Source organism: Nomascus leucogenys, chromosome 5 (genome assembly GCF_006542625.1).
Source record: "Nomascus leucogenys isolate Asia chromosome 5, Asia_NLE_v1, whole genome shotgun sequence".
Taxonomy (NCBI): domain Eukaryota; kingdom Metazoa; phylum Chordata; class Mammalia; order Primates; family Hylobatidae; genus Nomascus; species Nomascus leucogenys.
The window spans coordinates 78044410-78072369 of record NC_044385.1 but is presented as its reverse complement, the minus strand read 5'-3'; the positions used below and the strand labels follow the sequence as shown (position 1 = coordinate 78072369).

Sequence of the window (27960 nt, the reverse complement as noted above, 5' to 3'; positions counted from 1 at the left end):
CCTGGGAGTCAGCCCACTCTCCTGGCACCAAGGGTATTTGTTCACCCTTGACTTTGTAAAGATCCCTGTCCTCTCCTCTCCCTATCTCTCCACCCCCAAGCCACTGTGAAATCCTAGTGTACTTTAAGGCTCTCCCAGTATTGACACCACTATCAACCAAGTCACTTTCCGTGACCCAGGGCTGTATTAGGAAAGGGCCACAATACCAAGAGACAGACACTGTGGGTTTTGGTCCTGGCCCTCCCATTTGCTACTTGCTGGACCACATGCACTCAAATTGCTTCTTTAGGTCTCTGTTTCCTCATCTGTACAATGGGTTTATGCACCTTCCCTGCCAGCCCACAGAGCTGTGGTGAAGGTCACATGAGGAGGTGCATGAGAAAGTGCTTGTCTAGTAGTAGGGGACCCACCACGGTGAGGTAAGTTGATGTGTTAATAACAATGAAGGCCAGGCCTAAGGAAAGGGGAAGCAGGACACATTTGTTGTGGCATTTCTTACTCCCTTACTCCCTCAATTCTGGTCATTTGCGTAGCATTCCCCATAAAGGCCATCTAATCTCCCCACCCCCAGAAGAAAAGTTGGGCACATAAGTTGCTTGACCACTTTCATGTACATTCATTCAATATACTACTCCCTAGGGTATTTTAATTTTAAAATAGATGAAAGCAGGAAGCCCCCCAAAAAGAATGTATAATACAGAAACACAGGGACCATGAGACTTATGTGAGTGGGAATATGTGAGGGCAGGGGCAGGGAGCATGCCCAGGCCACTCCATGGGTCAACTTAACTCTCTCGTCAGGGGCGTCAGTGCTCTTGGGGGCCGCACTCTTGAGTCTCGGCCCCCACGCCAAGGCCCCATTCTCATGCTGCCTGAGTAGGGCAGCTGAGACGTTTGGTGGAACTCAGAACTACCAGTGAGTGGGTCATGCAGGGATTCTGCCTGTGTCCTCCACGTGCCCTACCAGGGGAGGAAGAGGCACAAACGAAGAGTTAACAGCATGGAGGCCTTTACTGGAATGCCGTCAGCCTTCTCCAGGCCTCCAAGACTGCCCCAAGTGAAGGAGAAGTGACCTCCCCACAGCGTGGTGGAGACAGTGGCATCTCAGCCCCTCTCCGTCCCTGTGTGTCTCTAGCTGGCATGGCCCGAGCCTCTCCTCCCCATTTTGACTCTTTAAAGAGAGCCAAAGCGTCTCCACTTCCAAACACTCGCACAGTCTGGGGTCACTGGGAGCTGCCTGGGACCGAGCTCTGTGGCCCAGAGGTGGGAACATGACCTTGGATCATCACAAAACCTGGAAAAAATGCAGCCAGCCTTCCTCAAAGAAGTTGGTTTTCCAAACCTTGCCTCAGGACTTTATTGGATCTTTCAAAGCAAGGAGACCAATGAGCATGTATTTTCTCCAGCACATGGGCTCACCCTGGACTTGAATCCCAACCCAGGGGAGTCTGGACCACAGGGCCCTGCACCTGCATGCTGGCTATGCCCTGCCTCGGGAGAAGGCCAGCAAGCTCTGCCCTCTGTTGGCGTTGTGGGGCCCATCTTCGAGCATCTGCTCTCCGGCAATGTGGCCATTGCTGTCCACCCAGAAGGCCCTCTCTTCCTCCCAGAGGGCATTCTCTTCCTCCCAGAGGGACATTTTATCCTCCCATAGGGCTTTCTCCCCCTCAAGGAGGGCTCTTTCCTCTACCCACAGGGCCTTTTCTTCTTCCCACAGGGCCTTGTCCTCCTGAAGAAGGTTCCGGTCTCTTTCCCATAAGGCATCGTCCTCTTTCCAGAACGCCTTATCCTCCTTCCAGAAAGTGCGGTACTTTTTCCAAAAAGTTTTCTCTTCCTCCCTGAAAGACTTTTCCATTTCCCAGAAGGATTTTTCCTCTTTCCAGAAGGTTTTCTCCTCTTCCCAGAAGGTTTTCTCCTCTTCGCAGAAAGGTCTCTCCTCTTCCCAAAAACCCAGGATCTGGCCCCGGAAAGCATGGATCTTGCCTCGGAAAGTCCACATCTCTTCCCTGAAGTCCTCTATTTTTTCACGAAAAATTTTCATCTCTTCGCGAAAAGCCTTTTCCTCCTGCAGCTTGTGCATTAATTTCTTCTGGCGAATACTGGGAGAGGATGCCGCCAGGGACCGGAAGCAGGCAAGCCGCATCCATCTGCTCACCTTGAAGGAAAACATCTTCCTTATCAGCCGGAATGGCGGGGTGGCCATGAGGGATGACAGGACCCTTGGCCAGGTCCAGGTCGACTGGTCAGACCCTGTGGGGGCAGCAGAAAAGATAGGTCTGTGAGTATCACATGCCAGGGGACGGCCGTTGGTTCTGTACTACTGAATTTGAGAAAATGTAATCACTGCTCTTTGTCCCTATGGTGGTGTTTGTGAGGGACAAGCTTTGGTAGAGAAACATGTGGGGTGGTCATGGCTTTGAGCTGGAGAGGCAGTCAGTACATTCAAGCTCAAGGCTGCTAAAAACATAGACACTCAGCCAAGAAGGACAGTGGCTCTCAACTAGGGTATCAGAACACACAGGTGTGACATGATGAGGCCAAGAAGAATTTACGTTTGTTAAATCAATCCGAATGAATTTAGGTTTTGGCGTACTCACTTGGGAATTGTTCCTGTCTGCCTATGGGCATACTCACGTGTGAATGTCCTCTGTTACGAGCCTGGGACACAGAAGATAGGCCCACTGACCTCAGAGGGGAAGAGAAGAGTGTATTTTAGGAGAGAAGTTTATTTTGGGAAAAGTGGTTTAAAACAAAAAGGTGAGAGACGATGGTGAATGTTTCCAGGGACATGGACCAAGAAAGCCCTCACACAATATTGAGTAATATGGAACAATAAGAAAGATACCAGATGACCCAGCAGCTCCAGTCCCAGGTATAAACCCTGAGGAAACTTAGGAACTGTGACTAGGATACATGTGCAAGTGTGTTCAAGGAGCTTTGTTCCTAAGAGCTCAACTCTGGAAACAATCCAATGACCATCCCAATAGATTGGAATAAAAAATGGCAGTATATCCACATGGCAGACAGCATGGCTGCCTACAACAGCATGGGTGAATCTTACAAACCCAATGCTGAAAGAGAGAAGCAGGATCAGGGAATTTCATAGAATGAAGTTCCAAACAAGCAAGACTAAATGCCATGGTCTAGGGGAACATACTTCAACACAGAAAGAGAAAAGCAAGGAAGTGAGTCCCAGAGTCAGAGTAATAATTGCTGGTGTGGGAGGATTTGGGGTGTGGGATGAGGAGGTGAGACGAAGGGGTGTGATTAGGTGAGTACTTGAGAGAGGCTTCTGCAGTGCTAGCAGGATTCTGTTTCTTTGCTTGGTGGCGGTTTCATGTGTGTTGTTATAAAAATGTGTTAAGTGGTACATGGATATTTTATGTACCCCAGTCAATACAGTGTATTTCACAATAAAATAAAAGCTGGGGAGAAGAAAGAAGGAAAAGAAAAAAAGAAAAGAAAAAGAAAGAGGGAGGGAAGGAAGGAAGAGAGGGAGGGAAAGAAGGGAGGGAGGGAAGGAAGGAAGAGAGGGAGGGAAGAAAGGGAGGGAGGGAAGGAGAAAGATCTTCAAACATTGCCATATATCTGAGGAATCAGATAGCAGAATTATCCATAACAATCCCTGTAACTACAAACATGAATCAAGGGATGAGAAAAAGTGCTGGATATAAGAAGGTGGTTAGAGTGCAGTAAAGAGCTCAGTGTTGTCAGATAAGGGGTGCATGCACATGCTGAGAGCATTGTTTTCCATTTTGTGCTTTCTGGAGGAAGCTGCCAGGATCTGGTCCTCACTCAGTGGACCTCACCAACCCATCATCCATGAGACCTTTTGGGGAAATTTTCAGGGCTTTCTCTATGTTTTTCCATTTCTGGTTTAGGAACAGGGACTGGAGGAGGAGAAAAGACACATAGCTGGGGTGTGTGTGTGTGTCTGTGTGTCTGTGTTTGTGCGCGTGCATATGAAGAGACAGTGGCTAGGCTGTGGACAGCTGGTGGCATCACCATCCATCCAGTCATACAAACCAGAACCAGGGGCACATCCTTGACCTTTCCCTCTCCCTCACCAGACTTCTGTCCTCAACCATCAAGCCCTCCTAGCCGAGATCCTTAACCTTTCTTGAAACCATGCCCCTGTTCCATCTCCCCCACCACAGCCAGGTCAGGCCAGGATGCCTGTAACAGCCTCGCTGATCTCTGTATTGATCTTACCCTCTCATCTGCCCCTGAACTGTAGCCCTACAGGTGTTTTCTAAAACACTCTCTCATCCTATCACATCAGTTCACACACCTTCAAAGACCCTGCAGCCCAAAGATCAAAGCTGAACGCCCTAGGAAGGCCCTGTGCAGCCCAACTCCAGCTTGCTTCTCCCTCTCCTTCCTACCCAGCCTGCACCCAACTCCAAATCTAAGGCCCAGTATTAATGAGCTCTATTCAGCTCTTGGCACTCTGCCTGCAGTTTCCTGCCTGTGTGGTGAAGCACGTGCCGCATCCTCTGCTGAGAGCCCCTTTTCTTCCTGTGGTGGGCTTGAATTCCTGTTCATCCCTTCCCCTCTGAAAGCTACTCGGACCCTCCAGACAAAGTTCCTCGCCACCTCTGTGATGCTGTCTGTCTGTTACTCCACTGTTACTTGTCACACTTGATTGAAATTAGGTGTGGACATGTCTTCCTGACATCTCTGTAACCCAGCAGCTATTATAATATAACGCCACCTATATAGGAGGGAATTGGTGAAAATGTTGGTTGAATTGAACTGAATTTAACTGCATTTTGGAAATTTGATTTTCTATGTTGTATGGCTCTTTGCCTGGAATCCCTCCAATATGCGAGGTCCTCCCTCACTTCCATGTCATGCTGGCCCCCTCTGCCTGGATAGCCTTGCCCAACCTCACTTCAATTCACCTAGCGAATCCTTCAACACTCAGATACCTCCTCCAGGCCATCTCTCCTAAGCTCAGACTGAGCATGTGCCCTTCCTGTCCCTCTAGAAACACCTCATCTTCCATCCCTCTATCTGGCATCCAGCGAAATGTTCTGCCACAGGATAGGTGTTCAGGAAATAGTAGCTGGATGAATGGGCGTCTACTGGGTTAGGATGTTGGAAAAAAATTCACCTCCAAGTTTTTCTCAAGTGAACACTAAACTTTCTTTAAGAAAGAAATAAAATAAGAACCATATCAAATAGGTAGATGTGTATTAAAATATAAAATACAAAACTGTAGATGTGTATCTGTATAGCTGTAAAAACATGCACTAAAGATACATGCCTAGTTTTCAGTTATACTGTAAGACTAGGAGCTTCTTTTTAAGGAAAATATTATATATTACCTTATGCATAGAACAAATACTATACAGGCTAAAGCCAATAGTTACTTACTGCTTAGCTGCTTCCTAACAGGGTAAGTCCTGTAGCCCTCAGAGAGGGCAGGCGACCATTGTCATGTCAGATCCCCGGTGATGCGTGCTTGCAGGCTTGCCCCAACAATGCTGGCGGTGACCTGTCCGTGCCTTTTCAGTCCTGACTCACAGGATGGAGATGGCCAAGAAGGGGACCCCTATAAAAGACTTTCAGGACAGGAGGGGCACTTGAAAGGTTTGAAAGAGTTCCTCTTCAATCTTTGACTTCACTGATAGGGCAGTGCTGTTGATGACTCACAAGTGATTGTTACCTTAGATTCTGTCAGCGTTGGTTCTGGGGACATGGTTCTAGGAAGTCATGTTCTGGTGGGGGCTTTGTGTGGGATGAATCACTTCTCTTGTTGCTTTCCAGATTCTTCATCTTGGCTTTTGATAGTTTGACTATGATGTGTCTTGGTCTTGAGGTTTATTCTACTTGGAGATTGTTGAGCTTCTTGGATATGCAGATTTGATGCCATTTTTCATCAAATTTCAGAAGTTTTTGGCCATTATTTCTTCAAATATTCTTTCTTCCACTTTCTCTCTCTCCTCTCCTTCTAGGGCTTATGTTATGTGAATACTAGTAGCGTGAGTGTGTCCCCCAGGTCTCTAAAGTTACATTCATTTTTCTTCATTCTTTTTTCTTTCTGTTGCTTAGATTAGATAATCTCAATTAACCTGTTTACAAGTTCATGGATTTTTTTCTTCTGTCAGTTCAAATGTGCTGTTGAACCCCTCTTTAATTTTTCATTTTCAACTCCAGAATTTTTGTCACGTAGTAAAATTTTTAAATAGTCAAGTAAATTAACATATCCATAATCTCATGTAGTTACCCTTTTTTGTGCACTGTAGCAAGAGCACCCACAATCTACTCTCTTAGCAAAAATCTTTAATACAGTGTTATTACTTACAGTCCTCATGTTGTACCTTAGATCTCTAAATTATTTATCCTATATATCTGCAACTTTATACTCTTTGATCTCCCTCTTCCCATCCACTCCCCACACCTAGCAGCCACCATTTTATTCTTTGTCTGTGTATTTGACTTTTTTCTTACTTCTTCTTCTTCTTTTTAATTTTTTTAAGATTCTACGTATAAGTGAAATTGTGCAGCATTTTTCTTTCTGTGTCTGGCTTATTTCACTTAGCATAATGTTCTCCAGGTTCATCTATCTTGTGACAAACAGCAGGATTCTCTTTTTATGACTGAATAATATTCCACTTTATATACATGCTACAATTTCTTTATCCATTCATCTGTCAGTGGACCCCTAGTCCATCCAGAATTTCTCCAGAAATTTCACTGTCTCCAGAATTTGTTTGGTTATATATAGAAAAGGATATATGTACTTTTCTATATACATATATATATGTACACACACACACACACTTTTCTATATATATATATATTTTCTACATATCTATATAAAAGTATACGTATACAAAGTGTATGTGTATCACACACACACACACATATATATATATGCACACATACTTTTCTGTCTCTTTTTGGTAAGGCATAGTTTTTAATTCTTTCCTTTAATGCTTTTTTTTTTTCTTGAGACATGTGTCTGTCACTCAGGCTGGAGTGCAATGGCATGGCATGATCTTGGCTAACTGCAGCTTCAACTTCCTGGACTCAAGTGATCTTCCCACCTCAGCCTCCCAAGTAGCTGGGACTACAGGCATGCGCCACCAGACCTAGCTAATTTTTTGTATTTTTTGTAGAGATGGGGTTTCTTCTTGTTGCCCAGGCTGGTCTCAAACTTCTGGGCTCAAGTGATCTACCCACTTCAGCCTCCCAAACTGTTGGGATTATAGGTGTGAGCCATCACACCTGGCCTTGTTTTCCTTTAATTCTTTAGGAATGGTTTCTTTTAGTTCTTTAACTACATTTGTAATAGCTGACTAAAAATCTTGGTTTAATTGCCCAATGTCTGCAATTCCTCAAAGACAGTTTATAACCAAAAAGACAATTACTCAGAGAATAACAGTTTCAGGCCAGGCATGGTGGCTCATGCCTGTAATCCTAGCACTTTGGGAGGCCGAGGAGGGAGGATGGTTTGAGCGTAGGAGTTTGAGACCAGCCAGAGCAACATAACAAGACCCTGTCTCTACAAAACTAAAATAAATTAGTCAGTTGTGGTGGTGCATGCCTGTAGTCCCAGCTGCTTGGAAGGCTGAGGAAGGAAGGATCATTTGAGTGCAGGAGGTTGAGCTGCAGTGAGCTATGATCATGCCACTGCGCTCCAGCCTGGGTGACAAGGGTGAGACCCTGTCTCAAAAAAAAAAAAAAAAAAAAAATTGAATAACAGTTTCTACTGGCTGCTTTTCCCCCTTATATGTAACTCTGTTTGCAATAAAGGGTTTCCTGTTTCTCTATGCCTCAAAAATTTTTGAAGTTGGACACTTAAAATAATATAGTAACTAAAAATGAGATTTCCACTCCCAAGTTTTGTTGTGGGCGTTTATTGTTGTTGCTGTTGCTATTTGTTCATTTAGTGACTTTCTTGGACAAATTCTATGAAGTCTATATTTTTTGTCATGTGTGGGCACTAAAGTCTGCTTATTAGCTTAACGATCAGCTAATGACTGGACAGAGATCTCCGATCTCCATGAACTGATGTCTCCTTTCCTTTGCTGAGGTTGTGTGTGTGTGTGTGTGTGTGTGTGTGTGTGTGTGTGTTTGGTTGGGGGTCAGGGTTGCAGGTTGGGCATACCTTTAGTGATCATGCAGGCAGTTTACGATTCTGCCTAGCCTTCACTTCCTTCTTGTGAGAGCCTCAAAGTCAGCCTGAGGTGAGAGATTATGGCCTTCTCAGGTCTTTCTCAGCCATGTGCACAGTCACATGCATGTGACCCAAATTCTCAGGAATATATCGAAACTTTTCAAAGTCTCCATCTTATTCTCCGGTTTTTCTTTTTCAGTTATTGGTCAAGCCTCTGGTTAAACCCAACTAGTAATGCCAAATCAGGCAGCTATGATATTAAACAATTACCACTTTTATTTTTTTACAAATGCCCTGAGGATAGGGTTATTTGCACAGAGTAAGCTCTGAGTCAAGTCAAATAAAGACAAGTTCTGTGAAGGAAGCTTTTCAGTGAACTGCCAAACAGGTCAAATAGTAAAAATTCTTTGAGGATGGAAAGAATCCATCCTAACCCTTACTCAGTTATTCTGGAAGTCTCAATCATTGGTTTTTTAAATCATTCTTCTTTTCTAATATGTGTGCTTAAGACTATCAGTTTCCGAAACAGCCAAGTAAAAAGGACTCCCGGGAGAACCTCCGACCTGCCACTGGGTGGACGGGGTGGGACCTCTGGAAGTTCGCACTGTTTGCAGGGGGGAAGGAACTTGGCCTCTCATGTTTCTGGGTGGCAACCTAGGATTCAGTCTGTGAGATGGGGGCCTGTTAACAGGAACCCCTTTCGCTTTGCTGAGTTTTTTTCCCTTTACACCCAATAAATTTCGTTTTTCTTACCCTTCTGTGTGTCCACAAGCCTAATCTTTCCTGGTTATGTGACAAGAACCCAAAGAACCCGGTTTTTAGCTGAACTGAGGAGAAAGTCCTACAACATTTTCATCTAAGTACACTTACCTGTGTCTCACGTTTTGATATGTCACCTTTTAATTACCATTCAGTTAAAATATTTTCTGATATCCATTGGAATTTCTTCTTGATCTATTGGCTATTTACAAGTACATTGCTTAATTTCCAAATATATGGGGATTTTCCAGTTACCTTTTTGTCACTGATTTCCAGCTCAATTTCATTATGGTTTGCACAAAGTATATGGTTTGTATACTCTGATTTCAATCATTTCAATTTGCTAAGACTTGCTTTATGGCCCTGTATACATTCAGCTGTGGTAAATGTTCCATGTCCACTTGAAAATAATTGGTCTTCTTCAGTTGCTTGATGCAGTGTTCTCTCTCTCTCTATGTCTGAATTGGGTTGAGTCTTTACCTATGTTGTTCAAATCTTCTATATCCTTACAGATTTTTCTGGCTGCTTGTTCTATCAGTTACTGAGAGAGATGTACTTGCAGATCTATTTCTTTCAGTTAGGTCAGTTTTTGTTTTATATACTTGGAGGCTATATTATTAGATACATGCATATTTACAATTGTTATATTTTCTTGGCATATTGACACTTTGATTTTTATAAAATGCCACCATTTTATCTTTAGTAATACTTCTTTCCTTAAGTTCTACTTTGATCTTAGTATGGGCACATCAGCTTTTATTAGTGTTTGCATGGTGTATCTTTTCCATCCTTTTATTTCAACCTTTCTGTGCCCTTATATTTAAAGTGTATTTCCTGTGATGAACATATAGTTGAGTTTTGTTTTTTCTACTCTAATACAATTTGTCATTTATTTGGTTTTTAAAAATATTTACACTTAATATAATTACTGATTTATATTAGATTTGAACCTATTTTCTTACCATTTTTTTTCTAGTCCTACCTGTTAAATGTTACTTTTCCTTTTTTCTTTTGGATTAATTAAATAATTTTATTATTCCATTTTCCTTTATTATATCATTAGTTATATATTCTTCTAGCAATTATTCTGGAGATTACAATAGGCATCCTTGAGTTGTTAAAGTCTAATGGATTTTTATCTTTACTGCTTCTCTGATAATGCTAGAATCTTAGATGATTTTAACTCCACTTATACACCTACCTTTTTCATTTTGTTGTCATAAATTTTAATTCTGCGTATATTCAAGACTCCACAAGATTTTGCTAGTCAACATACATTTGTAATTACCCATATTTTTACCTTTCTTCATGCTTTTCATTTCTGCCTGCATCTCTGTGCTTCTGTTTGGGATAATTTTTCAGGTACTCAAAAAATCATATTCTTTAGTATGGGTCTTGTGATGAAATCTCTCAGTGTTTATTTGTTAAAAATACTTTCACCTTTTTTTTTTTACGCCAGCTAACAGGTGTTATCAGTAGAATGGTTTGCTTAGTGTGTTTCCACTGCTGTGTAAACAAATGCCACTTTCATTTTCCTGTTCTTTACATTATAGAGAATTTCATAGTAATGTGATTTCAAAACATAGATAAGAAATGAATTTTAATCTCTGTAAACAATTGATAACAATCAACATTTGTCTCTGATGAATTTGTATTATCATAATATTGGCTCTAAGTTTTTAATAGAAAGGAAGAAAAGATAATTAGGTACTACACCACACTGAAATCCAAATAGAAGTGCCTTTGTTTTCTTATTCAGACGTATTATCCTTTATAATCCCATTTGCCTTCATTTTTGAAGCATATTTCTACTGGTTAGAGAATTATAGGTTAGTTGTTATTTTCTTTCAGTTAGTCTGGTTTCTGTTGTTTCTGTTGAGAAGTCAGCATCAATCTAATTGTTGCTTTTTGAAGGAAGTATGCTTTTTAAAATTCTAGCCGATGTTAAGACTTTGCCTTTAGTATGGGTCTTGTGATGAAATCTCTCAGTGTTTATTTGTTGAAAATACTTTTACCTTTTTTTAATGCCAGCTAACAGGTGTTACCAGTAGAATGGTTTGCTTAGTGTGTTTCCACTGCTGTGTAAACAAATGCCACTTTCATTTTCCTGTTCTTTACATTATAGAGAATTTCATAGTAATGTGATCTCAAAACGTAGATAAGAAATGAATTCATTTACTAACCTTCATCACTTTTAGGACATTCTTGGACATATTTCTTTAAGTATATCATCTTATTTTCTTCTCTTTTTCACTTTTCACTGTTTTCGGCAGCTTTATTTTGATGTGACCAGATGTGCTTTACTTTGTATTTTCACGCTTGGGATTTGAAGTATTTCTTGTATGATTGAAACTACCTTTGCAAAATTATGATGGTAAGAGAAATCTGACATAGTTGACTCCATCTTGCTTCTGACCTCCAGGATGTTCTTGGTCATTCCTGGGTGTAAGCCCAGGTAACTTTGGGAGGAATTTATAGTTTAACTTTGAAGCAAGGATGATAATAATCCCTCCCTAAAGCAAATCCCTTCCCTGTTGGGGAACTGAAACCACCCTCTTTGTAAGACTAATGAAGGGCCACAAAATTAGGATTATGGGAGGGGCCTGAGTTCTGATAAAATGTTGGTATGGTTTCTATAATCCCTTACTGCTCAGGAGTCATGTGGCCTGAGGCCACAGGATTTATGACTTTCCAATTGCTCTGGTGGATAACATCACTACTGTAGAACCTAGATTGGTTTTCTAAGATTTTTTTTCAGACTTTCTGGCAATCGACTGATCCTGCCTGAATCCATGATTTATGACTCAACCAGTCCTGTGGCCCCACCCAAAGGCGGACTCAGTGCATGTGAATCGTTTTCAACACTCCTATGATTTCATCCCCGGCCAATCAGAAGTCCCCTGCCCACCAAATCATCTATAAAAACTCTAACCTCTGAGCCTCAAGAAGAGTGATTTGAGTAATAACTCCATCTCACATATAGCTGGCCTCTTGTCAATTAAACTCTTTATTTACTGCAGTGCTGTCGTCTCAGTGAATTGATTTTTCTGTGCAGGGGCAGGAAGAACCCATCAGGTGATTAACATCTCTGTATCTTACTAACCATCACTTTTAGGACATTCTTGGACATATTTCTTTAAATATGTCATCTTATTTTCTTCTCTTTTTCACTTAACAGAATTCCAATAACATATATGTTAAACATTTTCACTGGGTTCCTTATATTAACATTTTTATGCTCTTTTCTAATTCTCCATTCTTTTGTCTCTCTGCTTTAGCCTGTATATTTTCTACTGTCCTATAGTCCATTTCACTATTCTTTCTTCAGCGGTGTCTAATCTACTGTTTTTATTCAATTTTTATTTTATTTATTAAATTTTATTCCAATCTAGGATATTCATTTGGTTCTCAGTTTTTCTGGTACCAAATTTATCCATCTTGATTTTTAATTCCATTTATTAATTGTAGTTATTTTAAAGTCTGTGTCTTATTCAAGATCTAGTTCGTCTGTGGATATGTTTCTCTTGTCTTTTTTTCCCTCTTGGTTTTCTGTCAAAACTTATTTTCTTATACGGCTTGTTATTTTGATATAGTGCCAATATTCTGAGGCTCTTCAGCATGTTAACTTCTTCCAGAGGTATTTATTTTTGCTTCTGGTAGGCAGAGAGGCTAGAAGTCAATTACTTTAATCCAGTCAGGAATTGAGATAATTCTAAACTGGGCTTCACTTCTTGTGAGATATGCTTCTTTAGTTGACCCTGTCTTCAAACAAAAGCTTGTGATGTTTTTCAGAACCTCTCCTCCCTGATAGATCCTTAGGTGCAGTTTTATCCCTTAGACCTCTTTACATTGCTGAAATCTCTGTTCAAACTTCTCAGCCTTTCATTCACTGCTTTCAATTTGAAATTAACAAATAATTTGAGGGAAAAGAATCTTCACCTCCACTGTCTTTATTGCTTGTTCAGGTCTTGGTCTCAAAATTTTTCTCCCTGCCTAGGTATCTCTGAGATGTCCAGTTCCTCACGTTGTTCCAAATACGATATTTTGCCCAAAACAACCTAGTCAGCCTTTACCTAGTGCAATACTCATATGGCGATTATAACCAAAAGAGTGACATAATAGAACTTTAGAATGTTGACCTGACCAAAAGGCCCAAAGTAGCAGTAAATAAATCAATAATAATAATTAAAATAACTAACATTTGTTGATCATTTGCTATGCACTCAGTCACTGTCCTAAGTACTTTTGCATATATAGCCCATTTAATCTTAAGAATAAATTAATAAATTAGGTATTAATACCATTTCCATTTTACATATGAAGAAGGAAGTGCATAGAGAATTTCAGAAACTTGCCTAAAGCTACACAGAAGTAGAGCCTAAATTTGAACCAAGGCAGTTTTGCTCAGAGACCATACCTCTCTAAAGTAGAAGGTTACTATAATAACATAGGCATCAAATAGCCTGAGTCACAATGAGCATTATAGCTGGGGAGTCAGAGAAGAACAGATTGCTACAATAAATATTTTGAAGAAAGATTCAAAAGGTGATCAAATGGTTGCATGGCATGAAGATGAAGGAAGTGAAGGAAAGGTTGCAAGTACCCAGCCTCAATACCTGGAAAGTGATCATGCACTGATAGAAATGTGAAATTGAGCTGGAGTTGATTTAGATGGGTTGGGTAAGTATTCTTACATGAAACTTTGGGATCCTCAGTGATTCACAGTTCGTAAAATGTTTGCTATTTTGGGTAAGCCTTATAGCCTCTGGAGGAAATAGCAAGAAGATTATTATTGCTGAGTGTGAATGGAGTACAGAAAATAAATCAGTTAACATCAGCGAGCTCACTGGATTGAAAAGGATATACTTTCTCCCCCTGCCACACACTTTGTACAAAAATCAATATTTTCTGTTCACTCAAGATAGACAGTTTAACTTAAATATTTTAAAATCAGTGCCTCATGAGTGACACAAATTTAACTTAATCTTTTCAGTGCTATTATTTTAAAAATAGTTTACCATTCTTGCCAATTTTCAAGGTAATGCATGTTCATTGTAAAAAGAAATCAGAAAATAGAGCAAAGATGAAGAAGAAAATGAAAATCAACCATATCCCAATACTCAAAGGTAACCAGTATGAACATTTTGGGGTATATTATTCTAATATATTTCCTATCCTTATGACTACATATATTCTATGCAATTGGTTTTATTCTGTGTATGCTGTTTTGTGGCTTGCTTTTTCATATATCATTTACACTTCCCAATTTCTTTAAACATTTTTGAGAACACAATTTTTAATTACTGCCAGAGTGTACATTCCCCCATGTTGGAAAATTAATTTATTCCATTAGGGATATATTATGGTTGGCCCTTGAACAACACAGGTGTGAACAGTGAGGGTCCACTTATACATGAATTTTCTTTGGCCTCTCACCCCTGAGACAAGAAGACCAACACCTCCTCTTCCTCTTCCTTCTCAACCTACTCAATGTGAAGACGATGAGGATGAAGACCTTTATGATGATCCATTTACACTTAATGAATAGTAAATATATTTTCTTTTTTCTTTCTTTTTCTTTTGAGAGATGGAGTCTCGCTGTGTTGCCCAGGCTGGAGTGCAATGGCAGGATCTCAGCTCACTGCAACCTCCGCCTCCCAGGTTCAAGGGATTCTCCTGCCTCAGCTTCTCAAGTAGCTGGGACTACAGGCATGCACCACCAAGCCCAGCTAACTTTTGTATTTTTTAGTAGAGATGGGGTTTCACTATATGTTAGCTAGACTGGTCTCAAACTCCTGACCTCAGGTGATCTGCCTGCCTCAGTCTCCCAAAGTGCTGGGATTACAGGTGTGAGCCACCACGCCTGGCCTGGGATTTTCTTAACATTTTCTTTTCTCCAGCTTACTTAATTGTAAGAACACAGTATATAATACATATAACATACAAAACATATGCTAATTGACTATGCTATTGTTTCTAGTCAACATTAGGCTATTAGTAGCTAAGTTTTTGGGGAGTTGAAAGTTACACATGGACTTCTGACTATGCAGAGGTTCAGTGCTCCTAAGCACTCATTGTTCAAGGGTCAACTGTATGTTTTTTTTTTTTTGACGGAGTTTCGCTTTTTTTACCCAGGCTGGAGTGGTGCAATGGTGCGATCTCGGCTCACTGCAAACTCCACCTCCTGGGTTCAAGCGATTCTCCTGCCTCAGCCTCCCAAGTAGTTGGGATTACAGGAGCCCACCACCACGCCCGGCTAATTTTTTGTATTTTTAGTAGAGACGGGGTTTCACCATATTGGCCAGGATGGTCTCGATCTCTTGACCTCATAATCTGCCCACCTCGGCCTCCCAAAGTCCTGGGATTACAGGCTTGAGCCACTGTGCCCGGCCGCGGGTCAACTGTATTTTCCTGGAAAAGTAGATCAAACTGGAAAATTGCTCAAAGATGAAGACAATGACATAATCATCACTGCTCATGGCCTCGGTCTCTGTATTGAAAGAAGAGAACTGTTTCTAGCCACACCAGCCATAAAGGAATCATGCCCTGGAAGCAGGCTTTGTGAAAGAAGAGACTTTGTCGTGTTCACTGCTATATCCACAGTGCCCATTTTATAAAGAGCTTCTGAAATTGAGCAGAAAAAGACCACCAACCCAATAGATAAATGGCCAAAGGATATGAACAAATTGGTTGCAGACAAATGCAAATGGCTCTTAAATGTATGAAAAATTTTTTTAACCATACTTATAATTAGAGAAATGCAATTGATTAAGAAAACCATTGCATTTCTCATCGATCAAACTGGGAAAAATCCAAAAGTTTGACAATACACTCTGTTAGCAGAGTTGGAAGGAAATAGGCCCTGCTATACAGTGCTGGTAGGAATACAAACTGTTATAACCCCCATGTATGGGGATTTGTCAGAAACTAAGAAAATTACATGTGAATTTGCCTTTTCACCCAGCAATTCCATGTCTAGAAATTTATCCAGCAGGTACATGTACACAATTACAGAAAGATACTTGTATAGGTTATTCATCGGAGTATCGTTTGTAATTCCAAAAGATTGGAAGTAACTCAATTTTGTAGCAGTAGGGAACCACTTACATAAACTGGCACATCCACAGAGCAAAGTACTATGCAGCTGTAAAAAATATATACATATAACAGGCTGGGCGCGGTGGCTCACGCCTGTAATCCCAGCACTTTGGGATGCCAAGGAGGCAGATCACAAGGTCAGGAGTTTGAGACCAGCCTGGCCAACATAGTGAAACCCTGTCTTTACTAAAAATACAAAAATTAGTTGGGCATGTTGGCGTGCGCCTGTAGTCCCAGTTACTCAGGAGGCTGAGGCAGGAGAATCGCTTGAACCCAGGAGATGGAGGTTGTGGTGAGCCGAGGTCATGCCACTGCACTCCAGCCTGGGTAACAGAACAAGACTCTGTCTCAAAAAAAAAAAAAAAAAAAAAAACAAGTAAAACAAAGGTCTTTTCATGCTGATTTGGAGAGATTCCCAGGTTACATTATTAAGTGAAAGAAAAAAAAAAATGACTACAAATCTTCTTCTTCTTCTTCTTCTTCTTCTTCTTCTTCTTCTTCTTCTTCTTCTTCTCCTTCTCCTTCTCCTTCTTCTTCTTCTTCTTCTTCCTTCGTCCTACTTCCCTCTTCCTCTTTGTCATCCTCCTCCTCCTCATCCTTCTTCTTCTTCTTCTTTCTTCCTCTTCTTCCTCTTCTTTTTTTTTGGTTGTGGGGGAGGCAAGATGTCGTTCTGTAGTTCAGGTTGGAGTGCAGTGGCATGATCATGGCTCACTGCACCTTCCACATCTCAGGCTCAAGTGATCCTCCCACCTCAGTCCCCCAAGTAGCTGGGGCTACGAGTGCACGCCACCACACCCAGCTAATTTTTGTACTTTTTGTAGAGACAGGATCTTGCTATGTTGCCCAGCTGGTCTCAAACTCCTGGGCCCAAGGCATCTGCCTGCCTTGGCCTCCCAAAGTGCTGTAGTACCTCTTCTTTTAAACAAATCTTAAAATTGGAAACGAACACATGAACATAACCATACATCAAATATATACCATACCCCTACAGAGGAGGGATTATTTCACATGATCCTAGGGCACACTTCTTTGACTCACCTTCCTTAGCAGGATATATTCTAAAGAGGAAAAGAACTTAAAATAAATTTGAAACTTAAACTCAGTCATTTTATTTTTGTAGAAGTGCTGTACTGTTACTTTGAAACATTTCTTTCTATTGTATGACAAAGCATATAAATAATTATGTTAATGTTAGGAATAAAAATTTTCAGTATAAAAGAAGAGGGATACAATGATAAAAATCAAATTACACAAAAGAATATAGTATTAGATTTAAATTTTAAATATCAAAAAGTACTCATGATTTTAAAAATAGATATGGTGTAGCTCTGTTTATTGAAATGGGCCGGTAGCAACAATATCACAGAAGCAATGCATACCCGCTATGGACAGATCTTAGTCTCTAATACTACTTCCCACCAAGAGGAGCCAGGGCTCCACCGATAAGTGACTATTTTCTAGGCACAGGGGATGGAAAGTATAAAGTGAACTTGTGACATATTTTTGTTTAGAAGGCAAGGAAACTTTTATGTCACATCAAAAGGACCCAGGGAGCCGGACATGGTGACTCATGCCTGCAATCCCAGAACTTTGGGAGGCCAAGGCAGGCGGATCACTTGAGGCAAAGAATTCCAGACCAGCCTGGCCAACATAGCAAAACCTGTCTCTACAAAAATACAAAAATTACTGTGTGTAGTCCCAGCTCCTTGGGAGGCTGAGGCATGAGAACTACTTGAACCTGGGAGGTGGAGGTTGCAGTGAGCTGAGGTCATGCCACTGCACTGTATAACAGAGAAAAAGACTCTGTCAAAAAAAAAAAAAAGGAATAATGTTTATAATTGCTTGAAATCCATGGAATCTCCAACAATTGATGATACTAAAAAATGAGAAAGAAAAAACTCATTTGTCACTAAGGTGACAATTAAGGCTATTAAGTCAATTTCTTTGAAAATTTGAAAATTAAATGAAACAACAAAATGAATAATGTATCCTGCCTTTTCTTTAGAAACTGTACACCATGACGCCAAAGCCCCAGTTGATGTGGGAAAGCTTTGGAGAAGAATGCTGACGGGTCTATGTAGAAGGAGTGATAGAATCAGAAAGAAACTACCGTTTCACATTCCTAATTAAGTGATTAGTTTGGCAAGTTGATCCATTGGTTTTGAAAGCACTAGAAAGATGGTTGATGGGAAACCAGACATAGTGTCTCAAAATAACACCACATAGATTATGTTCTGTCTCTAAGTGGAATATATCATTGTATGCTAGAAGGATCAGGCTATTATCTGTATAATGGTTAATTTAACACCAGGAAGTATGGGTCAGCCAGGTATCAGTGCCTCTTGGTGTAACGCAATGTGACTGTTTTTACAAGTCTCTCGAAGCAGTGCCTGTGATCTACTTGGGGATGAGGAAAGCTCTCTGGAGCCGGGGAGTGAAGGAAGCAGGAGAGGGCAGGGGAAAAGCTATGTGAGGCTGGGTCCCAGCTGCAGAAGAGCAACACCCCAATCCCATGGGTAGCTCAGGAGCATGACCTGCTCCACAGAGTCTACCCCCCTCGAGGAGCATGCCACTGCCTGCAGGCTTCCCTCTGGGTGCGCCATTCCCCCTATTTCTCTTCTGCTTCAGCCACGTGATGTTGGTAAAAGGGTGTCCTGTGAGGTGCTGGAATATAACCTCCATGGAGGCAGGTGAGGGGGGCTGAGTTGTGGCCCCAAAAATTCATATGCTGAAGCCCTAATCCCCAGTCCCTCAGAATGTACTAACTATATTTGGAGATAAAGCCTTTAAGAGGTCATGAAGTTGTTATTATTATTATTATTATTATTTTTGAGACAGAGTCTCACTTTGTTGCCCAGGCTGGAGTGCAGTGGCATGATCTCGGCTCACTGCAAGGGAGGTAATGAAGTTAAAACGAGGTCATTAGAGTGAGCCTTAATCCAATCTGAGTGGTATCTTGACAAGAAGAGGAAATCAGGACACGGAAACACGCAGGGTGAAGACACAGGGAAGGCAGCCACCTGCAAGCCTGGAGGGAGGCCTCACAGGAAACCAATCCCACTGACGCCTTGATCTTAGACTTCCAGCCTCCAGAACCATGAGAAAATTAATTGCTGTTGTTTGAGCCACCTCATCTGTGGTACTTTGTTAGGGGAGCAAATGAGTGCAGCAAATGAATGTAGCAGAGATTTTTATTTTGTTTACTGTTTCATTCCCAGAACTTAGAACGGTGTCTGACACATAATACACATAGTTATTGAATGAATGAATGAGTAAATAAATAAATAAATAAATAAATGTTCTATTTCTAGAGTTTCAAGTAAAAAGCAGGGGAAAAGACCTCTACTTTCAGATTTTCTCTGTATATATCCGGTTTCTATTCTTTTGCCTCTCCCCATCACACTTTTTATCCCAGCAGAGGTTTCATCCTTGCCTTCTCCTCCCATTTTCTTCTTCCAGTGAAGGAAGAATTTTTCCTCACCTTGCCAATTTCAGGGGAATTTCTCTACATTCCATTTTCTTCTGTGAATTCCTTTGGATCTTTGTTCTTGGTGATTGTGGCAGATTGGATTTTCCAAAGCTGGCTTTAACATCTCCCATCCATATGCTCTTCTTACACTGTGACCTGTCCAATCCACCATCAAGAGGCAGAGTCATCCCCTCCACTTGAACCCAGGTGAGCCTTTGGTTGCTTCAACCCACAGAGTGCAGGGAAATTGATGTTGTGGAACTGCCAAGGGCAGCCGGGTGCTGGAGCGCTTCCTACCAGCTAAACAGAGAATGCTAATCTTCTCGCAGCTCTGTGCTCACAGCCTGAAAACAACCACAGAGAGATTATCTATATCATGGGGGCCAGCAAATCGCACACACACACACATGCACACACACAGCTGGTTGATAAATACAAGTGCACCACTGTTTCTGAGGCTAGATCATAAAAGGTTAATGGTTTCCTCTGGATCTCTCTTAGTACACTGGCTCTTAAATCCTAGCCCCTGTGGTGGGAAGAAGCCCAGGGTACATGAAGAGGCTACATGTAGTCTTCTGGCCCACAGCCCCAGCTGAGGTTCTAGCCACAGCCAGCATCAGCTGCCACTATGCATGTGAGTGAGGATGCCTTTAGATGGCTGCAACCCCAGCCGTTGTCTGCATTCATATGAGAGACCCAAGTGAAAACCTCCCAGCGGAGCCCTGCCAACCCCTAGAACTGAGAGACGGTTCAATAATTAATGGTCATAATTTTTCATACTTCTTTGTTTGGCGCGGTTGTGCCCCAATAGATCATCAGAACAGAGATATTTGCTCTTTTCTTTACCATGGTATCAAAAGTTAAGGGGAATGAAAATGCAACCATTTAACGTTTTAAAAAATATTAGTTTTACATGATAAATCTTTGTGCTCAGAGTGACATTCATTTTTTCATTCATTAATTTATTCACTCAACAAATATTGGTCAAGTGCTAATTAAGCATCAAACCTTGTGCTCAGTGTTAGGAGGCGCTCACGGTCCACAAATGCAGAAGAAATGGAAACAAATACAAATATAGTGTAAAAAACACCATACTAGAAGTGTGTGCAGGATACACTGGGGGTGTGCAAAGGAGAAAGGGACCAACTCTTTTTTGATTGGAGTTCAATTGATTGCACAGAAAGCAGGAGATAGTCAAAGAAGACTTCAGAGAAGATATGGACTAGGCCACATCCTGAAAACTGGGTGCTTTTCCAAGTTATTAGTGGGAAGGGTTTCTTAGAGAACAGCCCACGAGAAGGGCATGGGAGCTGCGGGGATCAGATCCGGAAACCCTTGTTTCACATGACTGGGCGTTTTAAATGCTGGACAGTGGCTGAAGGACTTAGTGGGGCTAGGTGCTTGCTGAGCCATGTTGAGAAATATCAGACTGGAAAGATAGGTCCAAACCAAGTTATGAAGACCTTTAACTCTATCCTGAGAAAAAATTATTGGTAAAGTAAGAATTAAAATATTATTTTTAATTTATTATAAATCAGCAAACACGGCCGGGCGCGGTGGCTCACGCTTGTAATACCAGCACTTTGGGAGGCCGAGGCGGGCGGATCACGAGGTCAGGAGATTGAGACCACGGTGAAACCCCGTCTCTACTGAAAGTACAAAAAAAAAAATTAGTCGGGCGTGGTGGCTGGCGCCTGTAGTCCCAGCTACTCGGAGAGGCTGAGGCAGGAGAATGGCGTGAACCCGGGAGGCGGAGCTTGCAGCGAGCCAAGATCGCGCCACTGCACTCTAGCCTGGGTGAGAGAGCGAGACTCCGTCTCAAAAAAAAAAGATAAATCAGCAAACATTATGCTTGATGATAAAAGACTCAGGGCTTACTGTGTGCTCATAAATGCTCATTGATGTAAGTGTACCAGCTGACTGGTGCCTGCATTCTGACTGGGCAGGGCCCTTGTCTAGTTTTTACATTCTTTAAAAATACCCCAGAAGACATTATTAAAATAAAGAAGTGGATAGCATTCACCGTTTTGTAAATAATAACCAATTTATTAGGCAAAGAAATAAAACAAGTATAAATATTAGAAGGAAATAATCATTACTTAATAGGTGATTTGGCTTAATACCTAATAAAGAGGGGAGAGAGAAACAAGGTAAAATTGTAGTTGATAATAGCAGTAGAATGCCAATTCTCCCCAAATTTGTGTATAAACTTCATTCAATCTCAAACAAAATTACAGAAGGGTTTTTCTTTCCTCAGGGGAACATTTCAAGTAGCTGGGACTACAGGCACACACCCCTACGCCCAGCTAATTTTTTATTTTGTTTTTTAGTCCCAATACGTTGCCTGAGCTGGTCTCGAACTCCTGGTGTCAAGCGATCCTCCTGTCTTGGCCTTCTAAAGTGCTCGGTCACGGGCATGAGCCACTGCGTCCATCCTGTTTCTGAAAGAGACAGCCCAGGTCCCACTGAGAGACCGCAGACGGCAGGAAGCGGCGGGGAGGGAGGGCAAAGAGGCGCCAGTAGGTGGCGTTGTGCATTTTCCCAACCCTGACACTCGCCCCTGGGAACTTAGACCCTCGGCCTTGGAGCCCAGGTTAAGGACACGAAGACAAGAGAGTTATTCCTTTCCTCATGCCCACTCCAAGGCGCCACTTTAGACCTGAGTAAAAGGGTTGAGGCAGGGAACCTGACAGTGGTGTGTCCACGCATCCTTCCACAGGGCCTCTGCGACCGCTGAAATTGGGGCTGAAGAGACCCCGGGATTTTCCGGAGCACCTTGGACAACTGCCCGGTTCCACAGGGCCCTTAGAAAGTTAGGCCTTGACTCCCCCAGCTTCTCAGATCCAGGAGTTTGTTTGCTTATTAAATTGTGCTAAAATACACATAACATAAAACTCAACATCTTAACCACTGAAAAATGTACAGCTCAGTAGTGTTAAGAATATTCACATTGTTGTGCAACCAATCTCTTTTTCATCCTGCAGAACTGAAATGCCACACCCCTTAAACAGCAGCTCCCTGTGCTCCCCTTCCTCCAGCCCCTGGTGACCACCAATCTACTTCCATTTCTATGAGTGTAGACTATTCTGTGTGCCTCACGTGAGTGGAGTCATACAGCATTCGCCTTTCTGTGGCTGGCTTATTTCTTAGCATAATGGCCTCAAGGTTGCAGCATGGGTCAGGGGTTGCCTGTCGTTTAACTCTTCTTCTTCCTGACTGTGAACTACTTTTGGGACCACGCATTCTGTTTCTCTTTTTCTTAAATTGTCCTCAGGAAAATTAAAATGCTGGGAAAAGTCAAAAGGAAAATGAAAACATATTGAAATGCTTTTTGACTCAGGTAGAAGTCGAAGTGAGGGACCCTGAAGGTTTTCTCCCAAATTAGGAAGCCATCAGGATGAATAGATGGTAAATATAGAAATGGTGACTCAAATAGAAGAGTGACATCAGAATGGAAAACTTCCAAAGAAAGCATGAAAAGAATTAGGATGTTTACATAGAACTAAGTTGTTGGGGAATAACACACAAGCAAAGATGAAGACAAAGACAACCTTTTGTGCAATCTTGGGGAAGAGTGAGAGTGAACACTCATCAGTGTCCCTTGGCTTTCTGATTGCCCCTTTTGGGGTGCACAACCTGGTCTTTGGGCAACCTTAGCATCTCCGTTCATTTCTACAGCTTCCATCAAGAAGTCAGGCCTACCCTCATTAACTCACAGTTGCCTTTGTAATTAAACTCAGGCACATGCTCATTCACTCACTAATCTTTTGCATCAAAATTCCTTATAGGATACGTGGATTTTATTAAGTAATCTTTTTATTCACAGTATCTGGCTTGGAGTCAGCAGTATTCATTCAATGAATGAATGAACTCACTTTTACCAGGAGAACCACCTCAACTAAAGACAAGCATTTAAAAATTTATACTCTGAATTCAACTTTCACTCAATTCTACTGTCATCTCCCCTAATGTGCCCTTTATTCATATGGCAATAGTGTAGTGGTGCCATATGTGGACTCTATCACATGGCCTGAGTTGAAGTTCATTACACACTTAGTAACCATGTGCCTTTAATCTCTCTGTACCTTATGCTACTCATCTGTGAAGTGGGGGTATTAATCGCACCGACTTTGCTTTGGGCAGCATTTCCAGTGGTGGTCTTCCACTCACATCTCTAGGGTTAGCAACTGCTTCCACTGTCAGTTGCTAATCTCTGGGTTACTCCACCATGACATCGTGCATGATTTTTCAGCTCTTCCGTGGCTCTTGTAACTAATTCCCCATATCAAATTCCCCGTTTTTCCTAACTGATAGAGCTATTATTATTACTATCATTTATTATTAGCTTTGGAGTCTCATAATCACTTTCCGAAGACTCCTACTTTCTCCCCCACAAAAATCTCCTATTTCTGTACTCACAGAAAAATATTCTTTGATGTTTTGCTGCATCTTCGGGGACATGTGGAAAAGCTCCTGAGTGACCTGCCATTATTTTCTCCCATCCTGGACTCCCAGTAAGACTGCCTCATCACCTGAAGTTTTGTTTGTTTTGATGTCAGGGCTAAAATGTGCTCAAAAAAGACTGCTGCCCCTTTTTGGCTACGTCCAGGCCAGGCTCATGGTCACCGTGTGCTCCCAGACCCCCACCATTGTAGCAGGGAAGCCTTAAGACTCTGACCTCACTCCTCAGTCACTCTGCTTCCACTCGCTCAATGTGAGATAAGAGAAGATTCAAGTACCATCATGCATCACTGAACCATGGGGATGTGTTCTGAAAAATGTGACATTAGGCAATTTTGCCACTGTGTGAACGTCACACAAACTCACATAGTATAGCCTACTACACACCCAGTGGTCCTCAATCTTTTTGGCACCAGAGACCAGTTTCACGAGGGTGGGGATGGGGAAGGTTTTGGCATGAAACCATTCAACCTCAGATCATCAGGCATTAGATTCTCATAAGGAGTGTGCAACCTAGATTTCTGGCATGCACAGTTCACAAAGGATTTGTGCCCCTATGAGAATCAAATGCCGTTGCTGATCTGACAGGAAGTGGAGCTCAGGTGGTAATGATCGTTCACCTGCCACTCATCTCCTGCTGTGGGGCCTGGTTCCTAAAAGGCTAGGGACCAGTACTGTTCCCAAAAGGCCAGAGACCACGGCATGTTACTGTATTGAATAATGTAGGCAGTTGTAACACTATGGTAAGTATTTGTGTATCTAAACATAGAAAATACTACACATAGTATTTGTGTATCTAAACATTGTGTACAGTAAAAATGTGATATGAAGGATTAAAAAAATGGTGCACCTGTATAGGGCATTTACCATGAATGGAGCTTGCAGGACTAGAAGTTGCTCTGGGTGAGTCAGTGAGTGAGTGATCAGTGAATGGGAAAGCCTAAGACATTACTACACACTACTATAGACTTCATAAGCACTGTACACTTAGGCTACACTACATTTATTAAAAATATTTTTCTTTAATAATAAAGTAACCTTAGCTTACTGTAACTTTTTTACTTTATAATTTTTTTTTAATTTTGACTCATACATTAGCCCATACATTATACATACATTACCTTAGCCTAGGCCTACACAGGGTCAGGATCATCAGTATCACTATCTTCCATCTCCACCTCTTGTCCCACTGGAAGGGCTTCAGGGGCAATAACAGGCAGGAGCTGTCATCTCCTATGATAACAATGCCGCCTTCTGGATACCTCCTGAAAGACCTGCCTGAGGCATTTTTACAGTTAACCTTTTTTTATATATCTATATAAGTAGAAGGAGTCTAAAATAATGATAAAAAAGTATAGTATAGTCAATACATAAAGCAGTGACTTGGTTTTATTACTGTAAAGTATCATGTGCTGTACATAACTGTATGTACTTTACGTGACTGGCAGTGCTGTAGGTTTGTTTACACCAACATCAACACAAACACGTGAGTAATGTGTTGCACTACACCATTATGACTGCTACGACATCACTAGGTAATAGGAATTTTTTAGTTCCATTATAATCTTAAGGAACCACCATCTGTGTGGTCCATCATTGACTGAAACATTGGTATGTGGCTCGTGACTGTGACTGTATGTCCTTTCCTCCAGCAGGTCTCCTCCCCTTGCTCCTCTGCCTCACCCTGTCCTGTGGTGTGAAGTAGTCACCTTGGATTCAGGACTGGGAGAGTGGCAGGGCCAGCCCTAGAGTGAGCCTGGAGAGGTGCCCTCCCAGGGGCGTGCAATGCAGGGGTAGCTTCAGAGGGAGCAGCTCCTTGCATTTTACATAATAGGCTCTTCTCTTGCCTCACCCCAGTCCCTCCCCAGTAGACTGGCCTTTTCCACCAAAATGACAATAAAAAACCTGGAATGTCAGGGTTGGAGAATGCCTTTAATGTCACGTGACACCAGTTTCTCAAAGTGCAGTCCATGGAGCACCTACAGGAGACTTAGCAGAGTCTAAACTGCAGATTCCTGGGCCCAGGCCCAGACCTACAGATTAAGAATCTTTGAGAGGTGGTACAGGAATCTGCATTTCAATAAAGAATCTCTGGCACTTCTTATAAATCAGCAGTTGAGAACTTCTACTGTTAGGTGCTTGCTTACAACACCAACACACAACAGCCTCACAAAGCAGCCTGCTTCAGGTCTGAGAAGGCCACTGTTATAAAGTTTATGACATGGGGCACAATTCAGCCTCCTTGTAACTTCATTCTGTCTCAGATCTGGCGTCTGCAATGACCGGGAATCAATTTAATCCCTTTTCTACTGGCAGTCCTCAAGTCCATAGGGCACCTCTCATATCCTCAGCCCACTTTGAGTACCTTCACACTCTTTCCTAAGCAGCCGCTGTTCGGTCCACTCTTTCTCGTGTGCCACCAACATGCAGGGAGGGCAAGGGGTGAGAAGGGGCTCGCACCAGAACTAAGTCCCTAGGTTTAGTGCCTAAGGGACTGAAATGAAATGTTTCCCGCGGGAGTTCCTAACTCCAAGGGGTCGGCCATCTTTCCACAGCTCCCGGGGTCGCTCTGCTGCCCCCCTGCGGGCCTGGGGAACACTGCAGAGGTATGAGCCTGCGGTGGGGCTGCTCTCCCCACACGTGGGAGTGGGAAATGGAGAGAACCCTCCCCTTAGAGGAAAAGCCACGAGTTGCTGTTGTGCTGCAGGAGAGAAAGGGAGAAAGAAAGCGTGCGACAGGGAGTGGGAGCCCCAAGTGAAGAGGAGCCCCACAGAGTCAGCCCTGGGCACCAGGACCACAGAGGTGCTAAGTGCTGCCCGCTTCTGGATCCCACGCTGCTCAGCTCAGGTGAGTCCGGCAGCCCTGGGCAGCCTGTGAAGTTGGAGAGACAGTCCTAGCAGAGGGTTTCTTGAAATCATTCTTAGGAAGATGCCAATGTGCTGATTTATGCTTCCTGGAAAGAAAATGACTGCATTGTGGAAGTGCTTTTCTTAATTGTGTGGAGGGAAAGAAAACAATCTTCACTGAGTCTAAGGGAAATGGGTTTTCTGGAGAAGGGAACAATCGTAAAGGAATAATGAACTGCAGGGCGAAGGCAAGTTGTGTGGGACTCTTAGAAACAACCTGCCAGCTGCAGGACAGCGAGTGGGGACCACAGGCGTCACCTCCGTGTCTTACCTGTTGGGGCTCTGAACAAGTGGCTTTGACTTAGTCATTTTAAAGGGGTGGTAGAGCTCAAAGGAAGTGCATTTTTCATTTCCTAGGAGCCAAACGATGAAGGCATCCTAAGGAGGTTGTGGAATGACTCTGAGACACAGTAGGTAAGCGATAACTGCCACTGAATTCATGCATTCGGGCATAGTTAGGAGGGAAAACAGCACAGGTTACATAGAGAGCTACACATAAGAAAGGACTGTGTCCTGAGCACCCGAAATGTTTGTTGGAAATATTCAACAATACTAGTTAACATCTGCTTTGAAGGAACAGGTATGGGGATGGTTAATGTCTAATATTCAATCTTATTCAAAACCAAGAGTGAGTTGGTCCTCACAGCTGATGTAGGAATAAATAGTTTAATTTACCAAGCCAATCAGTAAAAACACAATCATATATATGTGTGTGTGTATACACATACACACATTATATACATATATATGTTTACTGTTGATTCATGACACAACTCAGAGGTAAAAAAGGTAGAATTTTACAAATTTGAACTCTAAAACTGGGAATGTTAGACAGACATAGAAAGTTTCTCAGACCTAGTCCTATTGACATTTTGGAGCGGATAACTGTTGTTGGGACTGCCCTCCTCCTTGTAGGATGTTTTCAGTATCTCTGGTCTCTCTATCGACAGCCCTGCTCCAGCCATGACTATTCAAAATGTCTCCACATATTGCCAAATGTGCCTTGGGGGTCAGATCACCTCTGGTTGAGAACCACTGAGATATACCAATTGGATTGAAAATTGAAAATGCATTGAGCATGTCATTTGGCAATTATTATTGATTAATTCCCATCGTGCCCTTTATTATCACTCAGCTGC

General features: G+C 42.1%; 2 protein-coding genes across 4 annotated transcripts in view; one reads left to right on the top strand and one right to left on the bottom strand.

The window, feature by feature from the left end:
- The window catches only part of TMEM272 (transmembrane protein 272), a 117993-nt gene that overhangs the window by 62734 nt on the left and 27299 nt on the right, over positions 1-27960 (top strand). The gene's annotated exons all lie outside the window — the stretch shown is intronic.
- Positions 1326-5639, bottom strand: CCDC70 (coiled-coil domain containing 70). Of its 2 annotated transcripts, XM_004088136.2 has the most exons (3): positions 5380-5639; positions 2598-2686; positions 1329-2250 (listed from the first exon to the last, which is right to left on the bottom strand). In XM_004088136.2, the coding sequence occupies exons 2-3, from the start codon at positions 2626-2628 to the stop codon at positions 1481-1483; spliced, it is 801 nt and encodes a 266-aa protein (XP_004088184.1). In that variant the 5' UTR covers positions 2629-2686; positions 5380-5639; the 3' UTR covers positions 1329-1480. The 2 variants fall into 2 exon arrangements, with proteins under 2 accessions (XP_003270166.1, XP_004088184.1); XM_003270118.3 differs by lacking the exon at positions 2598-2686 and having other exon boundaries at positions 1326-2250.